The 21,200-nt window shown below is 41.8% G+C and overlaps 2 protein-coding genes and 1 pseudogene across 6 annotated transcripts in view; all 3 read left to right on the top strand.

Annotated features, from left to right (window-relative positions):
- LOC146768883 (uncharacterized) overlaps positions 1-21,200 on the top strand; it is a 263,806-nt gene that overhangs the window by 185,088 nt on the left and 57,518 nt on the right. The window contains exons 1-6 of one of the 5 annotated variants that reach the window (XM_087564635.1): positions 11,158-11,361; positions 12,087-12,246; positions 13,578-13,709; positions 14,379-14,562; positions 14,917-15,075; positions 18,719-19,520. In XM_087564635.1, the coding sequence (XP_087420761.1) occupies positions 11,232-11,361; positions 12,087-12,246; positions 13,578-13,709; positions 14,379-14,562; positions 14,917-15,075; positions 18,719-18,724 (771 nt within the window). In that variant the 5' untranslated portion in view covers positions 11,158-11,231 and the 3' untranslated portion in view covers positions 18,725-19,520. 5 annotated transcript variants of the gene reach the window in all.
- LOC134480503 (uncharacterized) overlaps positions 1-21,200 on the top strand; it is a 42,173-nt gene that overhangs the window by 2,229 nt on the left and 18,744 nt on the right.
- LOC148003465 (reticulocalbin-1 pseudogene) lies at positions 2,842-3,847 on the top strand (annotated as a pseudogene).

The following is a 21,200-nucleotide window of genomic DNA, read 5'->3' as shown; positions in this document are numbered from 1 at the left end:
TTAATGAGGCTTTTTATTAAGTTTTTTAATCACCATTACACACTTAGATGCACAGTGCTAGGATCGTAGTAGGTGCTCATTAAATCACTGATCATTGGGGAGGAGGAATGATAAGAAAGTATGTATTTTCTGTAAGTTCTGTTAGTTTTGGGAACAGGTGGTTTTAGGCTTACCATCATACTTTGGTATCTTGTCCCACATAAGACAACTTGACAGAACCCCCTTTCTGGCCATTATGTTCAACTTATTTTTCTCTTAATCATTCTTGAAAATCATGGAAGTAGTGTGGAAAATTGATTGTACCTGCAGTATAGCAAAAAAGCCCAGTCTAGATAGGAAGCAGTTATGTTTCTCCATGAGCTGATGTCTTAAAACATCTAGATTTTAGGAATTTGGTGTTGTGTTTTCAAACATACATCTTACAGCATACAGATAACATCGTGATAGAATAAAGGAATCTTTTGATTTACCACCAAATTCCCTAAAGCAATGACTACTGCACAGCTCTCTTGGCCATATGAATAGCCGAAATTATATTTCACTCTTTTAAAGAAATAATGAAAGCACTTAAGGTTAAAGAGGAGCCCATGGGAAAAGTTTGCTGTGGTGTTTCTCTTTGGTTTCTTGTGCTCTTTCTAGAGAATGACTTTAAGAAGTCAGGGCGACGGGTCAGGTGGTCAGTGTGGTCAGGCAGTCATGAGCAGATGGTTAAGCGATGTGCTAGGGCCCCATAGGCCAGTGAGCCCAGCTGAGAAGCAGAGTCTAGCCAGTGAGCCTAATTGAATAGCAGAGGCTAGACAGTGAACCTGACTGAAGAGCAGAGGCTAGCCAGTGAGCCAAGCTGAAGAGCAGAGGCTAGCCAGTGAGCCTAGCTGAAGAGCAGAGGCTAGCCAGTGAGCCTGACTGAAGAGCAGAGGCTAGCCAGTGATCCCAGCTGAAAAGCAGAGTCTAGGCAGTGAGCCAGGCTGAAGATCACAGGCTAGCCTGTGAGTCTGACTGAAGAGCAGAGGCTAGCCAGTGAGCCAGGCTGAAGAGCAGAGGCTAGCCAGTGAGCCTGACTGAAGTGCAGAGGCTAGTCAGTGAGCCTAACTGAAGAGCAGAGGCTAGCCAGTGAGCCTGACTGAAGAGCAGAGGCTAGCCGGGAACCTGACTGAAGAGCACAGGGTAGACAGTGAGCCTGACTGAAGAGAACAGGCTAGCCAGTGAGCCTGACTGAAGAGCAGAGGCTAGCCAGTGAGGCTGACTGAAGAACAGAGGTTAGCCAGTGAGCCTGACTGAAGAGCACAGGTTAGCCAGTGAGCCAGGCTGAAGAGCAGAGGCTAGCCAGTGACCCTGACAGAAGAGCAGAGGCTAGCCAGTGAGTCTGACTGAAGAGCAGAGGCTAGCCAGTGAGCCAGGCTGAAGAGCAGAGGCTAGACAGTGAGCCTGACTGAAGAGCAGAGGCTAGCCAGTGAGCCAGGCTGAAGACTGAAGAGTAGTGATTTTAACCTTTATTTATAAGTTCTTCCGTTTTCCTAGAATTTCTACAAAGGTTTGCCGCCATAAAGTTTGACTTATAAGGTTCTCCTTGCTCTCTTCTTCTTATCTCCTTTCCTCTTGCTCTTATGACACAATAATTCCCTTACTCTCAATGCCTTACTCTCAACGCTATGCCTTTACTTCTAAGTTCTTCTTGAGTTCTGTTCTCTTCAGTTCAGTTCTGTCTAAAAAGCTTTCTCTCTCTTTGTCCTCAGCATTTGTATATCTTTCTGAACACAGCATCACATGGTGAAAAGTTCACCACAAGTTTGCACAGGAATTCAAATCATAAGTTGGATAATCAGTTTACGACAGAGAATGTTTACATGCATATCCATGAAGAGTAATCATCAGGATAAACCGTCACCATTTGTCACTGGCTCTGCATGTTCATGGAGAGTTAAAAGCTGTAATTTTTATGAGAAAAGAATAAGTGAAATTGCCTATAGGCAAATCCAGTCAATTATTTACGTTCAGTCCTTGCACCTATAGTAAATCATTAGTTCTCTTTTTATGAACTTTGGTTAATTGGTTTGTACCCTCTTAGCATGGGTTCTAATTTGTAGATGCCTGCTTGGTATTGCAGAAGCAATTCACTCATGAAACTTTAAGAAGGAAGAGTTCTCAATGCAATTTTGATTACCAGAGAAAACATAATAGCTGTCCCATTATAAAGGAGCTTAAAATTACTAATCTAATTTTAGGAATTCTTATAGAACCATCATAAGAATTAAGAAATCATCTATTTGTCTGTACATCATCAGGCCAAGACAATACATCTTCGCTGCTCTGTGGTGATCTGCTCAAAAGAGTGGGGTAAAGAGGATGACAAATACACAGGCAGATATTTGCAGCCAACCATTCAGCTGAGAGCAGGGTCCCCAATGGAGGAGTAAGAGAAAGGATTGAGGGAGCTGAAGGGGTTTACATTCCCATAAGAACAACACTAAGAAACACCCAGAGCTCCCAGGACCGAAACCACCATCCAAAGAGTACACATGGACAGACCCATGGCTACAGCTGCATATGTAGAAGAGGATGGCCTTCTTGGGCACAAATGGGAGGAGAAGCCCTTGGTCTTGTCAAGGCTTGATGCCCCAGTGTAGAGGAAACCAGAACAGGGAGGCAGATAGGCCTGGGTGTTTGGGTGGGTGTGGTAACACCCTCAAAGTAGAAGGGGGAGGGGGTTTTATAAGGGGTTTTGTGGAAACAAGGAAAATGGATAACATTCGAAATGTAACAAAAGCCCTCTCTGGGGAAGGGACGGCGGTTAAGCTGCTCTGAGCCCCTACTTCCCTGCTGCCTCCCTTTGATCGCGACTGTGGTGCATGGTGTCAGCCTGGGACTCTCCATGGGCTGCTGCTGGCACTGGTCCTGGCGTTCATGCCAAGAGCATGATGAGCAAGGAGCACATGGTTTGTCCCGATTCAGAGCAGGGCGGGTGGCCACCAGAGAATAATCACAGCTTCCTGTACGATCATGAGGTCTTCCTGGGCAAGGAGGACTCCAAGACCTTTGATAGCTAATCCTGGACGAGAGCAGGAGAGGCTGGGGAAAATTGTTGATCCAATTGACAGTGATGAAGGCAGCCTTGTTACTACTGAGGATCTGAAAGTTTGGATCAAACAGGTACAGAAAAGATACATCAACCAAAATGTGGCTAAACTCTGGAAGGATTATGATAGGGACATAGATGAAAAATCTCCTGGGAAGAATACAAGCAGGCTACATATGGCTACTACCTGGGAAACCTTGCTGAATTCCAAGATAGCTCTGATCATCACAACTTTAAAAAGTTGCCTCCACGAGATGAGAGGAGGTTTAAGGCCTTGACGGTGACCTGACAGCTACTCAGGACAGGTTCATTGCTTTTCTGCACTAAGAGGATTTAGAACATATGAAGGAGATTGTAGTTCTGGAAACACTGGAGAATATCGACAAGAACGGGGATGGTTTTGTGGACGAGTATGAGTACATTGTGGACATCTTTTTCTCACGAGGACAATTGCCCTGAGACCGACTGGGTTTTGTCTGGGGAGCAGTTCAATGATTTCCCAGATCTGAACAAGGATGGGAAACTGGATTAGGATGAGATTCACCATTGGATCCTCCCTCAGGACTATGACCATGCACAGGCTGAGGCCCAGCATCTGGTGTATGAGTCAGATAAAAACAAGGATGAGATGCTGACCAAGGAGGAGATTCTAGACAACTGGACCATGTTTGTGAGAAGCCATGCCACCAATTACAAGGAAGATCTTACCAAAAATCATGATGATCTTTGAAAGAAACTCATCCTCATGTGGCCAACAGTCACATGCTTTCTATTCTGGCCGATTGCTATATTTGTCAAGTATATAGCAGTTGTGTCTCTAAACAATAAGAAACCTTTCTAAAGCTCAAAAAATCATGCATTTCACCACAAACAATAATAGTAGGAGATTTAAACACGCCACTTTCATCAATGGACAGATCAGGGAAATAGAAATTAAACAGAGACACAGAAAGACTAACAGGTTATGAAACAAATGGATTTAACATATATTTATAGAACACTCCACCCTAAAACCAAAGGATATACCTTCTTCTCAGCATCCCATTGTACCTTCTCCAAAATTGACCATATAATCGGTCACAAAACCGGACTCAACAGATACAGGAAGGTAGAAATTATCCCATGCCTCGTATCAAAAAACCACGGACTAAGGCTGCTGATCAATAACAACAAATAGGACAGAAAGCCCACATATACATGGAAGTTGAAGTCAATGACAACTTGGTCATGGCAGACATAAGAAAGAAATTAAAGACTTCTTAGAATTTAATGAAAATGAAGATACAACATACCCAAACTTATGGGACACAATAAAAGCAGCGCTAAGAGGAAAACTCATAGCTCTGTATGCCTGCAAAAAGAAACAGGAGAGAGCATATGTCAGCAGCTTGACAGCACACCTAAAAGCTCTAGAAAAAATTAAATAAACCCTAGAGGAGTAGAAGGCAGGAAATAATGAAACAAAGGTCTGAAATCCAATAAGAAGAAACAAAACCGAGTATCAAAAGAATCAGCAAACCCAGGAGCTGGTTCTTTGAGAAAATCAACAAGATACATAAACGCTTAGCCATATTAACCAGAGGTCACAGAGAGTGTATCCAAATTAATAAAATCAGAAATAAAAGGGAGACATAACAACAAAAATCTGAAGAAATTAAAAAGATCATCAGATCCTACTACAAAAACATATATTCAACAAAACTGGAAAATGTGGAGGAAATGGACAATTTTCTATACAGATACCAGGTACCACAGTTAAATCAGGAACAAATAAACCATCGAAACAACCCCATAACTCATAAAGACATAGAAACTGCTATTAAACATCTCCCATCCAAAAAGAGCCCAGGACCAGATGGATTTAGTGCAGAATTCTATCAGACCTTCATAGAAGACTTCATACCAATACTGTCCAAACTATTCCGCAAAATGGAAACAGACAGAGCACTACCAAACTCCCTCTATGAAGCCACAATTACTCTTATACCTAAACCACACAAGGATACAACAAAGATAGAGAAATTCAGATCGATTTGATTTATGAATATTGATCAAAAATGCTCAATAAAATTCTTGCAAACTGAATCCAAGAACACATCCAAACAATCATCCATCATGGTCAAGTAGGCCTCATGGCAAGGATGCAGGGATGGTTTAATATACGGAAGTCCATCAACGAAATTCATCATATAAACAAAGTCAAAACCACATGATCATTTCATTAGATGCTGAGAAATCATTTGACAAAATTCATTACCCTTTCATTAATAAAGTCCTGGAAAGATCAGGAATTGAAGGCCTGAATCTAAATATAGGAAAATGCAAAATACATCAAACCTGTACCTAACATCAAACTAAACTTAGAGTATTGAAGGAATCCCACTAAAATCAGGGACTAGACTAGGCTGCCCACTCTTTCCCTACTTAAGTACAATATGGTACTTAACGTCCTAGCCATAGCAATCAAACAATGAAAGTAGGTCAAAGGGAAAAAATTAGAAGGGATGAAGTCAAAACACTAATATTTGAAGATGATATGATAGTCTACTTAAGCAACACCAAAATTCTACCAGAGAACTACTTAACCTGATCAACAACTTCAGCAAACTGTCCGAGTATAGAATTAACCCAAACAATTCAGTAGTCTTCTTCTACTCAAAGGGTAAACAGGCTGAGAAAGAAATTAGGGAAATGACACCCTTCACAATAGTCCCAAATAATAAAAAATAACTTGCTGTTACTTGAACCAAGCAAGTAAAAAATCTGTATGACAAGAACTTCAAATCTCTGAAGAAATTGAAGAAGGTCTCAGAAGATTGAAAGATCTCCCATGCTCATAGATTGGCAGGATGAATATGGTAAAAAATGACCATTTTGTCAAAGGCAATCTATAGATTCAATGCCATCACCAACAATATTCCTACATAATTCTTTATAAAGGTAGAAAGTGCAATTTGCCGTCATTTGGTTAACATAAAACCCAGGATAGCAAAACTATACTCAACAATAAAAGACCTTCTGGGGGAATCACCATCTCTGACCTCAAGCAGTATTACAGAGCAATAGTTTGTATGGTATTGGCATACAGACAGGCAGCTCAGTGGAACATAATTGAAGACACAGAAAAGAACCCACACACCTATGGTCATTTGATCTTTGACAAAGGAGGTAAAACATCCAATGGAAGAAAGATAGTATTTTTAACAAATGGTGCTGATTCAACTGGAGGTCAACATGTAGAAGAATGCAAGTTGACCCATTCTTATTACCCTGTAAAGAGCTTAAGTCCAAGTGGATCAAGGACCTCCACATCAAACCAGATACACTAAAAGTAATGGATAAGAAGTAGGGAAGAGTCTAGAAGACATGAGCACTAAGGAAAATTTCCTGAACAAAATACCAATGGCTTATGCTTTAGGATCAAGAATCGACAAATGGGACCTCATAAAACTGAAAAGCTTCTGTAAGGCAAAGGACAGTGTCATTAGGACAAAAAGGCAACCCACAGATTGGGAAAAAATCTTTACCAATCCTGCATCGGATGGAGGGCTAATATCCAAAGTAAACACAAAACAGAAGAAGTTAGAGTACAGAGAGCCAAACACCCCTGTTAATAAATGGGGTTCGGAGCTAAAGAAAACATTCTCAGCTGAGGAATATAGAATAGCTGAAAAGCACCTAAAGAAATGCTCAATATCCTTAGTCATCAGGGAAATGCAAATCAAAACAACCCTAAGAATCCACCTCACAACAGTCAGGATGTCTAAGATCAAAAACTCAGGTGACAGCAGACGCTGGCGAGGATGTGGAGAAAGAGGAACACTCGTCCATTGTCGCTGGGATTGCAAACTGGTACAAGAACTCTGGAAATCAGTCTGAACGTTCCTGGAAAATTGGACATTGCACTACCTGAGCACACAGCTATACCTGTCCTGGGCATATACTCAAAAGATGCTCCAACATACAACAACACATATGATCCACTATGTTCATAGCAGCCTTATTCATAATAGCCAGAAGCTGGAATGAACCCAGATGCCCTTCAACAGAGGAATTTATTCGAAAAATGTGGTACATCTACACAATGGAGTACCACCCAGCTATCAAAAACAATGACTACGTTCAATTCATAGGCAAATGGAAAGAACTAGAAAATATCATCCACAGTGAGGTAATCCAATCACAGAAAAGCACACTTGATATGCTCTTGGGAGCGATGGCCTTGAAGCCCTCCATTATTGATGTTATTATTATGGTTAGCATTAAGTATGACTGGGTTCATGGAAAAACCCCAGCCAGCTGCAGAAGACTAATACAAATGTGGTGGTCAAGATGAATAATCATATGATAACGTGTGACGTTAAGATACCCAATGTGATGACCTGTAACATTTCTGAAAAACCAACATCCTGTTGACTAATAGATATTACAAACCTGTGAGTTTTCTGACAACCTGTCAACATCAGCCGATTCCCTGACCACACGAATATTGTGTCCTTGGCGTGGGTAAATTTTCTTACTTCTCTCCTCTCTCTGTTACCCTTTTTATGGTACAAATTCAGCCTTGGGGAAAAATAAAATTGTCACCTTGATAAGACTCTTGTCTTGGCGTCCTTCTTCGCGTCTCTTGTCCCCCATTCTCTTCCAGGTACTCAGCACCCCTCATTGACAGTATGCACTCATTGATAAGTGGATATTGACCAAAACCTCAAATTACTCAAGATGCAATCAACAGATCTCAGGAAACTCAAGAAGAAGGATGACCAAAGTGCAGATGCTCCTACTCCTTCTTAAAATGGGGAACAAAAATATCCATAGGAGGGGATATGGAGGCCAAATCTAAAGCAGAGACTGAAGGAACAGCCATTCAGAGTCTGCCCCACATGTGGCCCATATATATACAGTCACCAAAACTAGGTAAGACTGATGAAGCTAAAAAGTGCTTACTGAAAGGGACCGGATATACATCTCCCCTGAGAGACACATACAGGGCATGTCAAATAAAGAGGTCAGTGCTGGCAGTAAACTGCTGAACTGAGAACAGGACACCCTTTATGGGAATTAGAGGAAGGATTCAAAGAGCTGAAGGGCTTGCAACCCCATAAGAACAGCAATGCCAACCAAATAAACCACTAGCAAAAGACTATACATGGACTGACCCAGGGGTCCAACTGCATATGTAGGAGAGAATAGCCTTGCTGGGGCACCTGTGGAAGGGGAAGCCCTTGTTCTTAACAAGGTTGGACCCTGAGTGCAGGGAAATGTCCGGGAAGGGGTTTCTAAGTGGCATGGATTGGGGGAGCATACATATGGGAGAGGGCACGGCAGGGGGGCTTATGTACCAAAAGCTGGGAAAGGGAATAACGTTTGAATAAAACATATATATCTATTAAAAAAACTGAAATTTAGAAAAATGATACTAATACAAAAAATAATCAAAAAAATGTGAATAAGAAAGATATTTTAGGTTTTGGAAAAAGATGAATGCCAGGTATTTGAAAAACTGTATGACCATGGTAAACACTTTACTATACTTGAGAAATTTTTTACATGTTAATGAACTGCATCTTTTTTTTAAATAGTGAATGGAAATACAGTCCCTTCCTGGCTGTGAGTCTAGGTATCCAGATGTAGTGGAATTCATTATTTGTTGAGTCCTGAACCTTTGAGTCTGCTTCTAACTCAGCTTATGCCAAGGAAACTAGGCCAAGATGATATCTAAGCCATTGACTAAACTATCTAGACTAACAATTACAGGTGAAATTCCACCTTGTAAATGGGACGAGAGGAATAAAAGATACCTTTAAGGATTTAAAAAAGATGAAATGTACCCAAAAAAATCCAATAAAAAAGTTTAAAATAAAAATAACTTAGGAAATACAAAATACTGGGGTGCCATTCCACAATCATGATGTGTTTCTTCGGTGATAGCTTACAGGTTAATTTACTTCTCTATAACTGTTTTCTTATTTCAAAGTAAGTAATGGCATCATCTGTGGAGTGATGGTGAGAACAAAAGCTTTGCCGAACTTGAATAATCGATCCCTCCTGAGCATGTGCTTAACATTCTAAGCACAGGGAAATTTCCTGAGGGGATTAAAGAACAAAATCCAAACATAAAACAGGAACAACAACGATTTAAAAACATTCTGCACGCTGGGTATGAAGGCATGTTACAACTTTAATCAGCTTTGTAGGTATTTCTAATAAACACACAAGAAACAAAAATCCCATCACAGTCCTAGTAGTTGCATCCAACAAAGGAAAGCTGTGAGGTAGTCCCTGCTACTTCTTTCCCCAGATACCCCTGGGCCTCAGGCCTGCACCCACTGAGCTGGACCAAGAGCAGCCAGGTTGAAATTCCTGATGCCATGGCAGGATTCTGCAGGAACATTTCCCTTTGACAACAAGGAACCTGTGTGGAGGAGACCTCTTGGTGAGTCCTCAAGGACTCTACATGTCCTATTCTACAGGGAGAAGCCCTGGCAGGTCTTTGACCAAGGCCAGCCAGTTGTTTGGGGAAGTCTCTGGTCATGTGGCAGAGGGTGAGGAATGGCAGAAAGAAGGGCAGCTCCACTGAGAGCAAAGGATAACCCTTCTAGGCCTATGAACTCCTAATTAATTTATCTTTTCACCTGAGCCCTATTCACATTTTCTTACTATCATACAACTGTGATCTTGATGAGCAGCTGGGCTCTTGTTTTCTTAATCAGTTCTTTGTTGTCACAGACGTTTTTAACTTACTCCAGCCCCTGAGACTTATTCATACCTTCTGTATGCAGTAGGACCCTTGGTGGGACTGTCATCTCAAAAATTAGAAGGTTCGGTAATCCAAAAGATTGGACTCCAGTTTACCTCAGGCCAGGAAAGAAGTCAGCCACCATTAGTAAAAGAGCAAGGGAAAAATTACATAGGAAAAACAAGTGGCTTAATCAGTAGAAAAGATCCTCAACTTCTAAGGCCCGCACATCTGCACCCCTCTCTTCTGAGCTTTGTATAGTGATGTTGTATAACTCCAGATGGTAGTAAAAGGCAGAGTTCTTCCCAGAAAGGTCAGACATGATTTTCACTCTTACATCTCTGAGGTGGGCTGGCATTATAGCACACATTCATGTTGAATTATTATAACACCTATGATAAGAAGACAGAATCCATATATCACAATGCCAAATAGACTCCCTCCTGAACGTATGGACCCATTAAAATTGAGGTTCAACCTGAACTCAGGCCATTCCACTCCCTTCCCGTCCTCCGGATTCTTATGTTTGCTACAAGTAAAAGATCATGTTGTAGTCCCCAATATTCTCATGCCTAGACTTGTCTATTCACGGGGAAGGATATTGGAGAAGTGATGGTTATGTAGTTACAATGTAGTAACACAAGGTCCAGGTTGACATTTGCTCACTGATGTCCAATTTAATTGTCTTGTTATATTTGAGAAAGGGAGGATGTCCTACATAATGTATAAAACAGACAGAAATTTATTGTTTTATATATGCCCTGTAGTTGATCCCTATGTTCCCAAGGAAAAGGAGTTTTTATTGCAAAAAAATAGGATTATAGACCATTGATTTTGTGAAATACATGGATATGTAAATGGAAACAATGTCGGCTGTCAAGGACTGCACAGTAAGCAAATATTCCAGGTTTTATACACTCAGAGGTATAGAAGAAATATATTGGCCTCCAGAAAAAGGGAAAAGCTCAGGAATGGAAACGTGTGTCACATGCATTGTCTCAAGTAGTAGATTTACTTTTAAGAAAAATCTCCCTCCTCCTTGGTCCCTAGAGATTTGGGTGCTAAGAAAAATCTGTTCTCCAATTCAGGGTTGTAAGAAACCCTCCCCAGCAATTGCATTGTTGACTTCTAATGAAGCAGAGAGACATATGTAGCTTTGAAATAGAGGTTGCCAAATGGTATTCCCAGTGACACATGGGAGACTGCAGGAAAGGGTCCCCACAGAAATTCATCAGTGTGGGGAGAGCTGGTTAGTAGGTAGGCCATAGAATTTTCCAGTGACATCACCAGTAAGCCGTTCACTGGACACTCTATTGTATCTAAGAGATCCCTAGAATCTTCTGTGATGTCACCAGTGTTGTGGTGACACCAACTGCCTTTGGGATATTACTTCAGTTCCCTTTGGGTTCACAAGCAGGCATGTTTCGCCAGCTGCTCAGGCTATTTCGGAAGGAAAGTGTTGATCAAGGAGAGACCGCACCAGGTCAGAGGGAAGCTGACCCCCTCTCTAGTGAAACAGGAAGGAGGAAATCATTCTGGGGAAGGCTTGGTGAGTCGTGGGCAGAGTTTGGGAACATCCTCAAGGAGGTAGGTTTGAGATGTGCCTTCTAAGACTAGGCCTTACAAGCAGGAGCCTTGGGATTTTTCAAAGGCAAACCAAGAGTCAGGAGTTCCTGATCTTTAATTTGAGAGAAAGCCATAAAGTTGTAAGACTTCAGTGTCTTTTCTTGAAGCTTTTTAACTATGAGTGTCAATGATTTGCAGGAGGAGGCACTGTGAGATTAACAATGTGACCATCCATGTTTGGGAGTTGAAGCACTTCATCCTCTAAATTACTGTAGGTTACATGAGTGTGTGATGGCGAGAACAAGGAAGGATGCACCCCTAGTCATGAATTGAGTTCTCAGACACTTTGGGCTGGACCACACTTGGTTAGAGCTTGATGGTGCTAAACATTATGAAGTCATTATGAACTCCAGGATTATCTGCACCACATCTGATATAACAATGTCGCAGATGTTTATGTCTCAGTCATATTATAACTTTCAGTGCCGCGGGTTGTTTAATAGTGAGTGTGGCACGTGTATGGCTTTAGAGGTTGGGAACAGGGACATAGCTTAAGAATCAACCTTTAAGAAAGCTTTTCTGCTCTTTCACGGATTCACCCAGTCTCTACCATTTCCCCTTCCTCAACCTCATTTTCGGATTCAGAATGATCTATTCTGCCCATGGGCCATCAAATATGCAAATTCACTTGGGTTTATCTGTCTACAGGTTTTGGTAGGAAGGCATCATCCCAAAATGTCATCAGTAAGCAAGAGGAGTGTCTAAAGGAACTGGAGGAACTCAAATTCGAAATCCAGAAGTGTCAATTCGAGAGGGATGAACTTTATCAAATCCTGGATCTTTATATCTATGATGAGTGGGACCACAGGTAGTCATTATGCCCAGTAACCTGTTCACTGTCTTGAGCTCTCTCTCTGCTACCTCAAGATTTCCTCATAGCACGAGAAAGTTTCACCTCTCATCCTGGATTTTAAGTAGAGTTGGCAGGCATTAGCTTGGGAGATAAGCTAGGTGCTGTGTGTTTAGGGTCAACCTCTTTTGTACTTGACCCTGAGCCTCTTGGATTAGCCTTGGTCCTGTCAACAGCTGGAAGGACCTGGTCACACTTGCTGCAACTGTGTGTGTGAATGAAATGCCTGCACGTTATCACTCTTTCCTCTGAATTTGTTCATTATACACTGATTCTATGGCACCTCCATGAATGTAGTTGGCATTCTAAGTGTGTTTGGATATGGGTTGGTGTGTATGTATGTGGCAGTATTTGTTGGTGGTTTACTCTGGATCAGGACGTCTGGGACCTTTGATGGGGTCTGAGGATTTGTTTGATCAACACTTTGCAGGTCATGATAGTGATGAGTATGTGGAGGCCCACATTGATCAACACAGCACTTTGCTCCTTCTGTATATATTGGTGGCACACAGGACTCTCCTGAGGGGAGGAGGTGCTATAAATCCTCTTCCCTGTCAAACATAGTTATACCCTCTGGGAATTCATGTAATGATAGAAACCAAGGATTGAGTATACCTGCTTTCAAAACAAGAGAAATGTCATCACAGCTTTCTCTTGGGCCCAAAGCTGTGGCACAGACTGGAGGAATCTTCTTCCTAAACTAGTCAATTCCATCATGCTCACCTGGCCAGCTCTTGAAGGTCAGGTCCCTCCAACTGGTACCGTGACTCTGTTTTCCTGTGCCCAGGATAATAAACTTAACCAGTACAAATACTTTGAAGGAGCAAGTATGTGGAACATACTGAGTTTAAGTAATAGAGAGAACAGTCTGATTTTACCTAATTTGTTTCACCTGCTTTGATCTTTAGTTTTTTATTTTTTTAACTATCCAGGGATTGTTAATTGTGACCTAGAAATGGTCACTGTGGTCTTGACAGTTGTTATTCCCAAAGAGGCAGCTCTCAGGCTCTGCCCCCTCCTATATAGTGAGTCTTTGCAGAACCATATCTCTCAGGATTCCAAGGAGTCCTTATTTCAAAACAAATGTTTGCTTATTTACATAGAAATATTTTCTGTGGATTGAGTCTCACTGTTGGGTTTTGGTCTGGTTTTTGAGTTTGCCATTTTCTTCCCTTCCACCATTCCTTGAATTTGAAATTTTTTATTATATATTTTTATTTACATTTCACCTTATTCTGAAATCGTGAGTTCAAAACATTATTTGTTCCTTTGGCCATGACCTAACCCAGGCTGCATGTCGAATTGCCAGTCCTTCAATCTGAACATGAGATGAGAATGATGGCTATGCAAATGATGACCAACTCAATAAGTGATGCCATGGAGAGGTACAAGGAGCTCATACAAGTGAACAGTTCCTACCGGTGAGTCGCTGACAGAGATGAGAACCCAGCACTAGGCAGGGAATGCTTCTGTCCTGTATGACTTTGAACAAAAGTCAGGGCTCTGGTTCTGTAGTGTCTGACTCTTAACAAGAAGGCTGCCTCCTGGCAAGGGTCTTAGATTTGTAGCTCTTGGACTCAGTTGTCGTACATGTGAGGGGTGTAGAAGACCCTCCAATTGTTATTTTCCCAGTTAAAGTTCCTCTAGATAGAAAAGGTTTGCACCATGATGGGAATATTAATCAACTCTGAATCTCTAGGACTCTGACAGGAGATTTAAAGATCTGTGATCCATGAGAAACACATGGAAAGATTGTATAGCTATTTGGTCTTCAACTACCCCTCAGAGGGGTTTTCCCCACAACATGAAGATGGTTTCACCATACCATGGACATACGAGCTCCCTTATGGACCATCTCTTCTTCCTTGATTTATATAAACCGTCTTAGTGTCAGGATTTTCAGAAGTACTTTGATTCATGTGGAATGTGGATTCTGGATTTTACCTCCTCTAATTGGTGCTAACCTGCATAGTGTGGCTCTATTCTGGGGATTTCTGAGGATGAGGACCCTTGAAGGGATGATTGTACTTGCAGGAGTGACAGGCAAATAGAAGCTGGCTGGGATTTACCATTTTTTGTTTGTGGTTCAGCATCAGGCACTCCCAGCTCCTGCGTGAACAAGCTCAATTGAAGAACAATATACAGATTTTGCTGAATGAGAAGAGAGAACTGCTGGTGGAGCAGACTGAACTGCCAGCATCCTCTGTGGAGACAAAGAGGCTCTGGGAAGAGGCCGGAATGAACATCTGTGACCCCAGTGCCACGCAACAGCAGGTAGGGTTAGGCCTCAGGGTCAGGTTGTCCTCAGGTCTTACCATAAACATAGACAAACCAATGTAACTGTCTATTGACTGATCCATGTCCTGACCTAGGTCTCATCCAAGTGTTCATTCATGTGATGGTTTACAAGGCTTTCTGTGGAGATAGCCCCTGTCAAGAAACTGCATGTTTGGAAATCAAATGCTCCTGCTCTTTGAGAATCTGCACTTCATTAAGGGAGATAGGTTGATCACACAGCACAGCACTACATGCCATTATGTATGGAGGGTGCTATGTGGGAGCCCCTCTTTAGACTAGAGCAGGGCTTTGAGGGATGAAGCAAAAGCCCAGAGCCCATTTTCTTTACAGGGATCGTGTGAGACTCAGGAAGTAAGTAGTTTTCAAGGAGGAGAGCCTGGTGGAAATGCCAAAGAAATGGTTCTCATTGTCATTTGTGGTGGCTTTTGTTCTTCCTCCCCTCATGTCCCTGTATATGAAGATGGTGACTTCATGCTTCATAGATCTTGGGTAACTACAGAGCCTGTGTATCAGCATGTCAGTCCTGTCTTATTTGAGTGCTCCTGGAGAGTTCATAACTGGGCCTTACAACCTGAAGCTGGTTAGAAGAGCAAGGATGTGGAAAAGGTTTCTCAAAGGCTGAGGGTTGGCATGAGAGACTTGAGGCTTCAAGAACAAAGTTATCCATATGTACCCCCAATTCTCACCAAGAAAGTTGCATTGCTGTGCTGACCTGCATCTTAGGGAGCATGCGGGGAGGCCAGTTCATGACATGCAGTTTTGTCCAGTCATTATCTAACTTAGTCCTTTAAGCCTAGGTCTCTCAACAAACATGAAGCTTCCTGTTTTGTGCTGGCCAGCAGTCTTTGCATCATTCGTCCAGTTCCAGGTGGAGCCCCCTCTCTTATTTGTCTCAACACATTCTTAAACCATTCAGCTATTTCAAAAATAAGGATTAGATTTCTTCACTTTACCTGAACAGAGTTATCCCCCGGGAAGTTTCTGGATTGTCTTATTGGCTTCACCATGATCTTGCATGGAATCCTAGAGTGCAACCCTCTGCTGACATTGCTTTGCTGACTATATCATGGGCACTGCATTCTTTCAGGATAGATACCCTCTCAATATTGTACACAGTGCTGCATTTCAGAAAATTCACTGTATGTTATTTATTTAGCCTTTTTCTGACTGACATTGAGGTTGTTTTAATATCACAGGAACTCTAATGTGATGAAATGTTCCTGGGAACTGACAATGAGTCACTGCCTTCTCTGATGCTTCCAAAGTCTTCTATGAAGGAAACAGGGTAGTTTTAGTGAGGGGCCTATGATGAGTCAGCATAGAGCTTGATGGAGTCTTTTCCTAGAAATCTCTCTTGGGGATTTGATGTTGTGTTGTTTAGGCTATCTGTGCAAAACATGTAACTTACTTGTCGGACCAGAAAGTATCTGTATAGAAAGGTTTCCTGAAGTGGAAATGAGTACAGGCCAGGGCAGCACATCTTGCTTGTGTCTAAGAGACTTGTACACAGCATTGTTCCCACTAATTCCTCACTCAACAGGAAATGTGCTGCACAAGAGCAAAGTTTTCATTTGTGCATGCAAGTGTGTATCTGTGTGTCTGTGTTTGTGTGTGTGTTTGTGTGTGTGTGTGTGTGTGTGGTGTGTGTGTGGGTATATGTGTGTGTGGGTATATGTGTGTGTGTGTGTGTGTGTTTGCAGTAGTGAACGTGTGTTTCCCTCTATTTCCAAGTTTCATGAGAAAAGTACTCTAAGCGTTCACTTTACATCCATGAAACATGAAATAGAGCTGCCCAGTCATTTGGTTTCTCCATCTAGCTCTGTACAGCAAAAGGACACTTAAATTACTAATTTATTCTTTCCAAAAATTTCAGAATGAATTATCGTGTGAAGTCTGGGGGAGGAGTGGAAATATGTTCAAGTGAGTCATGTTTCACAGGGGTAACAAATGGTACAGGCCTAGAGCTTGCAGGTCCCTTTTTGTTATGGTGTAGAAGCAGGACAATAAAATCCATTAGATATGCAACCCCCAAAAAGAGGACACAAAAACACCTCTAAAGTTAGATTTTCAAGTGATTAGGGGCAAAACTACTGATCTGCATTGAAGACCTTTGGAGCACATCAAAGGAATGGAGTACTGGGAGGTAAGGGCAAGGCTTCTCTAGAAAAATCCATTAGTTTATTCTGCTTCTCTGTTCTTTGTGAATTGTGAAAGCCCACTGGAAGGTTATGTCACTCACTGTGTCTTCTCCAAGGTTGCTTTCCACATTGCCTGCTACCATTTCTTTTGAGCTACCTTGGCACACTACAACTTCCCCTAGGAGTTTGGCTTGGATTTTATTCATTGAGAATTTGAGTTGCTTGGAATTGTATCGTCATCCAGAAAAAGTCCCATAGCTATGCTGTGGTGCAAGAACAGGGCAGTTTCAGGAACCCCTTTAGGTGCACAGATAATCCAAAGCGCTCCTCTATGTTATCTGTGTAGCATTCTGCAAGTGCTGTCGATCAACATCATTTTCTCTCAGTTAATTTCAGCCTCAGTGGGTTAGGAGAAATGATGAGCTTCAAATGGGTCTGACAGTGTAAGAACAGGTAGCCCTATGAGAAGCCATGTTCAGAAAGTGGAACAGAAGTTTTAGTTAACCCAGTGATTCCACAACAAGGAGTAGGTATTGCCATTGCAACTGGGAGCATCAATGTTGTAGTGGTCCCAGAGTAACCTTGAAGGAGAATCTATCCAGACGTCCATCAGCCAAGGAGTAAAAGTGTACCATACGATGGAGCCCTTCCATAGATTCTGATTCAGTGTGAGATAATCCATGCAAGCTTTTACTTACTTATTCAAATTATCTCTGGAACAATCACATTACGGGGAGAAAATTTGTTGATTTGGATCCTGGTTATGGAGATTTCCTATGATTCTAGCTTTGGGCATGAAGTCACTCAGGCTATGGTAAAGACAGCTCCGATTAGAAGAAGTTGCACACTTTGGGGAAAGTCTGAAAGAGTGAACAAGAACAAGAGTCTAGTCCACCACCAACATATGATCCTTTGCTGAGCAACAAGACAGCTCTACACAGCCTTTAGGACTTGCTAATCCAGATTGTTAATGGGGAAAGAACCCTGAGTCTATGACGGTTTATGGGAGGACAGCACATCACTGACTGAGCTGTCTATAGGCTCTGGCCACTATGTACATATTCCACTCAACATTTTTTTTTATGCCTCCAGCGAATCCTGGGGAATCTTTACATTAAGCATTAATGTTCAGGTAGGAACATAGGCTGGAAGAGGCCATTTGAATATCCTTCCCTATATAAATACCCTTTTTGGGTGGATGACCAACCCACCTGGATTTCAGCCTCAGGCAGTTAAAGAGCTACTCAGAGTATTGTTCTGGTACAGTTCATGTGAATTTTGCCCATGAAACAATATATATATGATCCTCTGGATTTCTTGCTATGTTCTACTCCTTTCTTCCTGTGATCTCTCTGGAAAGATCTGAGGACATTTTCTCTTTTGTCCTCTCACAAACTGCCTTGCACTAGCCATAGACTTACAGGGGTGCTGTTCTGTTTCTACATCACAATCACCTTTAATGTCCATGTGTACGCTGTGAAGATTTGCATGGAGCACATTCTCAGTGATTACAAGATCTGTGCGGTGAGCATGAATTTGAAGTGAGATGGCTTCTCTGTGTATTTCTAGATTCAGTGGTTACGAATGGAAACTAGACGGATTCCATCAGTGCTGACATAATCAGAAATTTCACCTCAATTCTGGGCATGTTCTCCAGAAGGAATCCACATGGTATTCTAGGTTGCTCATACCTCTCTTGAACTCAGATTCAGACATAGCTACAATGTTATTATTCAGTGTCATATACCTGTACCAGTGGGAAAAATGCTCATTTTTCTCTTAATCCCAGTACAGTGCATAGTCCACAGTTCAAATTCTAGCAGTTTGAAAGGTGAGATATAAATCCAAGCGCAGGTACTCTAGGACACTTGGGGATGCAGGGACTGACCTCAGCTGACAGGTCATGCTGGATTATCCAACTGAATAGAGCTGATGTAAGAGGGAGAGCTGAATTGACAACCACTCACTAAATCTTTATTCCCTTGCTCTGCTAGGTCTGAAATTCTCCAGCAGAAACTCGAACATGACACAGACCAGGACAAGATCTCCCTTGGAGAGAAGAACTACAGGAGGAGAACTAAGTGTGCACAGCAAATACACCACTATTGCGTCTCATCTGTAATGTCCATAGCAATTGTGGACTGGATTTTCCTCCTTTAGTTTAACTTCTTGGGATTGAATACGCTGTATTTTCACCCTGCCTCTCTCCAGCAAGTGTGCACTTTTTGAGGGACTCAGAGAAGTGCTGATGCACATCAATCAAGAGCTGCTGGTCATCCAGAAAGACCGTGCACGTGTAAATTTGTTCTTGTCCTGATGGGTCATCCAGAAGAGTTTCATGGAGATCAGTTTACAATATTGGAAAGACTTTGTGACAAAGTCTGTAATATCATTTATACTCAGTGTTGGATGGCTTTTTCCTTAATACCCCCACTCCAACAAAACAGACCTACTTCCACTCCTCTTGAAAAGATGATTACCATCACTAACTGCTTGTCTACTATGTCTCCAAGGCAAGCCACAGGCTATAAGTCTATTCTGCAAAAGGAGCAGCAAAAAATGCTTAGTGCAATTCCTCTATTTAAAGTTTGGTTAATTTTTAATTGTTTTGGTTATTTGGTTTTCCTTCTATTCATTTGAAGATTTGTTATTTATCTGTTGTTGTTTTGTTCATTTGCTTTTCTATTTTGATAAGGATATAGACTGTATATATTGGCTACCTGCTTCTGGTTACTATCCAGTAAATTGGATGTATTCTGGTCAATAAAGGGGTAATCTCAAACTCTTCACTCTTAAGAACCTTCTTTATTGATCATTAGTGTCAACATCTGAAGTCCCACAGCTATCAGGGAGGGATGGATCTCTGCATTCTCATGGGGACTGGGCATCAAATCACTTCCCAGTCAGACTGAGATTCACAGGCATTTATACAGTCACTGTGCACTGTGTTTCCAACTCTGAATTTCAACTCCATCATGCATACATTACCCACTGTGTATGCTTGCTGTCAAATATATAGTTACCTCTAAATTATACTCTGTCGATGAGAGTTTTGACCAAATTAGTAGGATAAACATTAATTTTTCTGTAATACCTCCCAGGACATATAAACATGGTATAAGGGAGTTTAAAGGCATCGGGAACCCTGCACCCAAATCCTGGGGCAGAAAATGCTGAAAACCCTGGAATGCAGATTATCCTGAGACCACAGGACAGAAAGCCACTTCTGACCAGCTCTTCCCACATCTCTGGCCCAATATTAATCTGCATGGTGCCTCTGGAAACAGGAATAGAGGAGCAGTCAGTGGCAGGAACCCTCTTGGTTCAGCCTAGGCCCAGAACCTACCTGGGCCTCAAGCATATTTGAAGAAAACCAGAGGCATACAATTCTCTGTTTCCTGACTGTGGCTTTTTTTGATTCGAAGCTCAAAATACCGTTTTGTTGTTGTTGATTTTTAGTTGGATATTTTTCATTTCGAATTCAAATGTTATTCCTTCCTTGTTTTCCAGAAATAAGTCCGAATACCATCGCCCTCCACCTCTGCTATAAAATATTCCCTTCACCAGCCATCCACTTTCCCAGCCTAGGCAGGACCAAGAGCTGCTCATTCCATTTGTGCCCAAAAAGACCATCCTCTGATACACATGCAGATGGAGCCATGGCACAGTCCCTGTATAGTGGTTGGTACTGGTTTAGTCTCTGGGAACTCTGCTTGGCAGCCATGGTTGTTCTTATGGGGTTGCAAGTCCCTTCAGCTCTTTCAATCTTTCTGTAATTCCTCCAACTGAGGTCCAGTTCTCAGTTCAATGGTTTGCTGCTAGCATTCACCGCTGTATTTGACATGATCTGGCTGTGCCTCTCAGGAGACATCTATATCCAGTTCCTATCAGCCTGCACGTCTTAGCTTCATCCACCTTATCTAGTTTGAAGGCTGTATATGTATAGGCCACATGTGGGGTAGACTCTGAATGGACATTCCTCTAGGCTCTGTTTTAAACTTTGCATCCCTATCCCTTCAATAGGGATTCTTCTTCTCCTTTAAAGGAAGGAGTGAAGAATCAGCATTTTGGTCATCCTTCCTGAGTTTCATTTGGTCTGTGAATCTTGGAGAATTTGAGCATTTGTGGTAATATCCACTTATCAATGAGTGTATACCATGTGTGTGTTTCTGTGATTGGGTTAACTCATTCAGGATGATATGTTTTAGTTCATTCTCTTTGCCTATGAATTTCATGAAGTCATTGTTTTTGATATCTCTGTAGTACTCCATTGTGTAGATGTACCACACTTTCTGTTTCCATTCCTCTGTTGAAGGGCATCTGGGATCTTTTCATTTTCTGACTATTATAAATAAGGCTGCTATGAACATGGTGGAGCATGTGCCCTGTTGTATGTTGGAGCATCTTTTGGGTATATGTGTAAGAGAGGTATAGCTGGGTCCTCCGCTAGTGCTATGTCTAATTTTCTGAGGAACC

The sequence above is a fragment of the Rattus norvegicus genome, chromosome 9 (genome assembly GCF_021556685.1).
Source record: "Rattus norvegicus strain SHRSP/BbbUtx chromosome 9, alternate assembly SHRSP_T2T, whole genome shotgun sequence".
Taxonomy (NCBI): Eukaryota; Metazoa; Chordata; class Mammalia; order Rodentia; family Muridae; genus Rattus; species Rattus norvegicus.
Note: the sequence above shows the minus strand (reverse complement) of the source record. Positions and strands in the feature narration are given on the sequence as shown.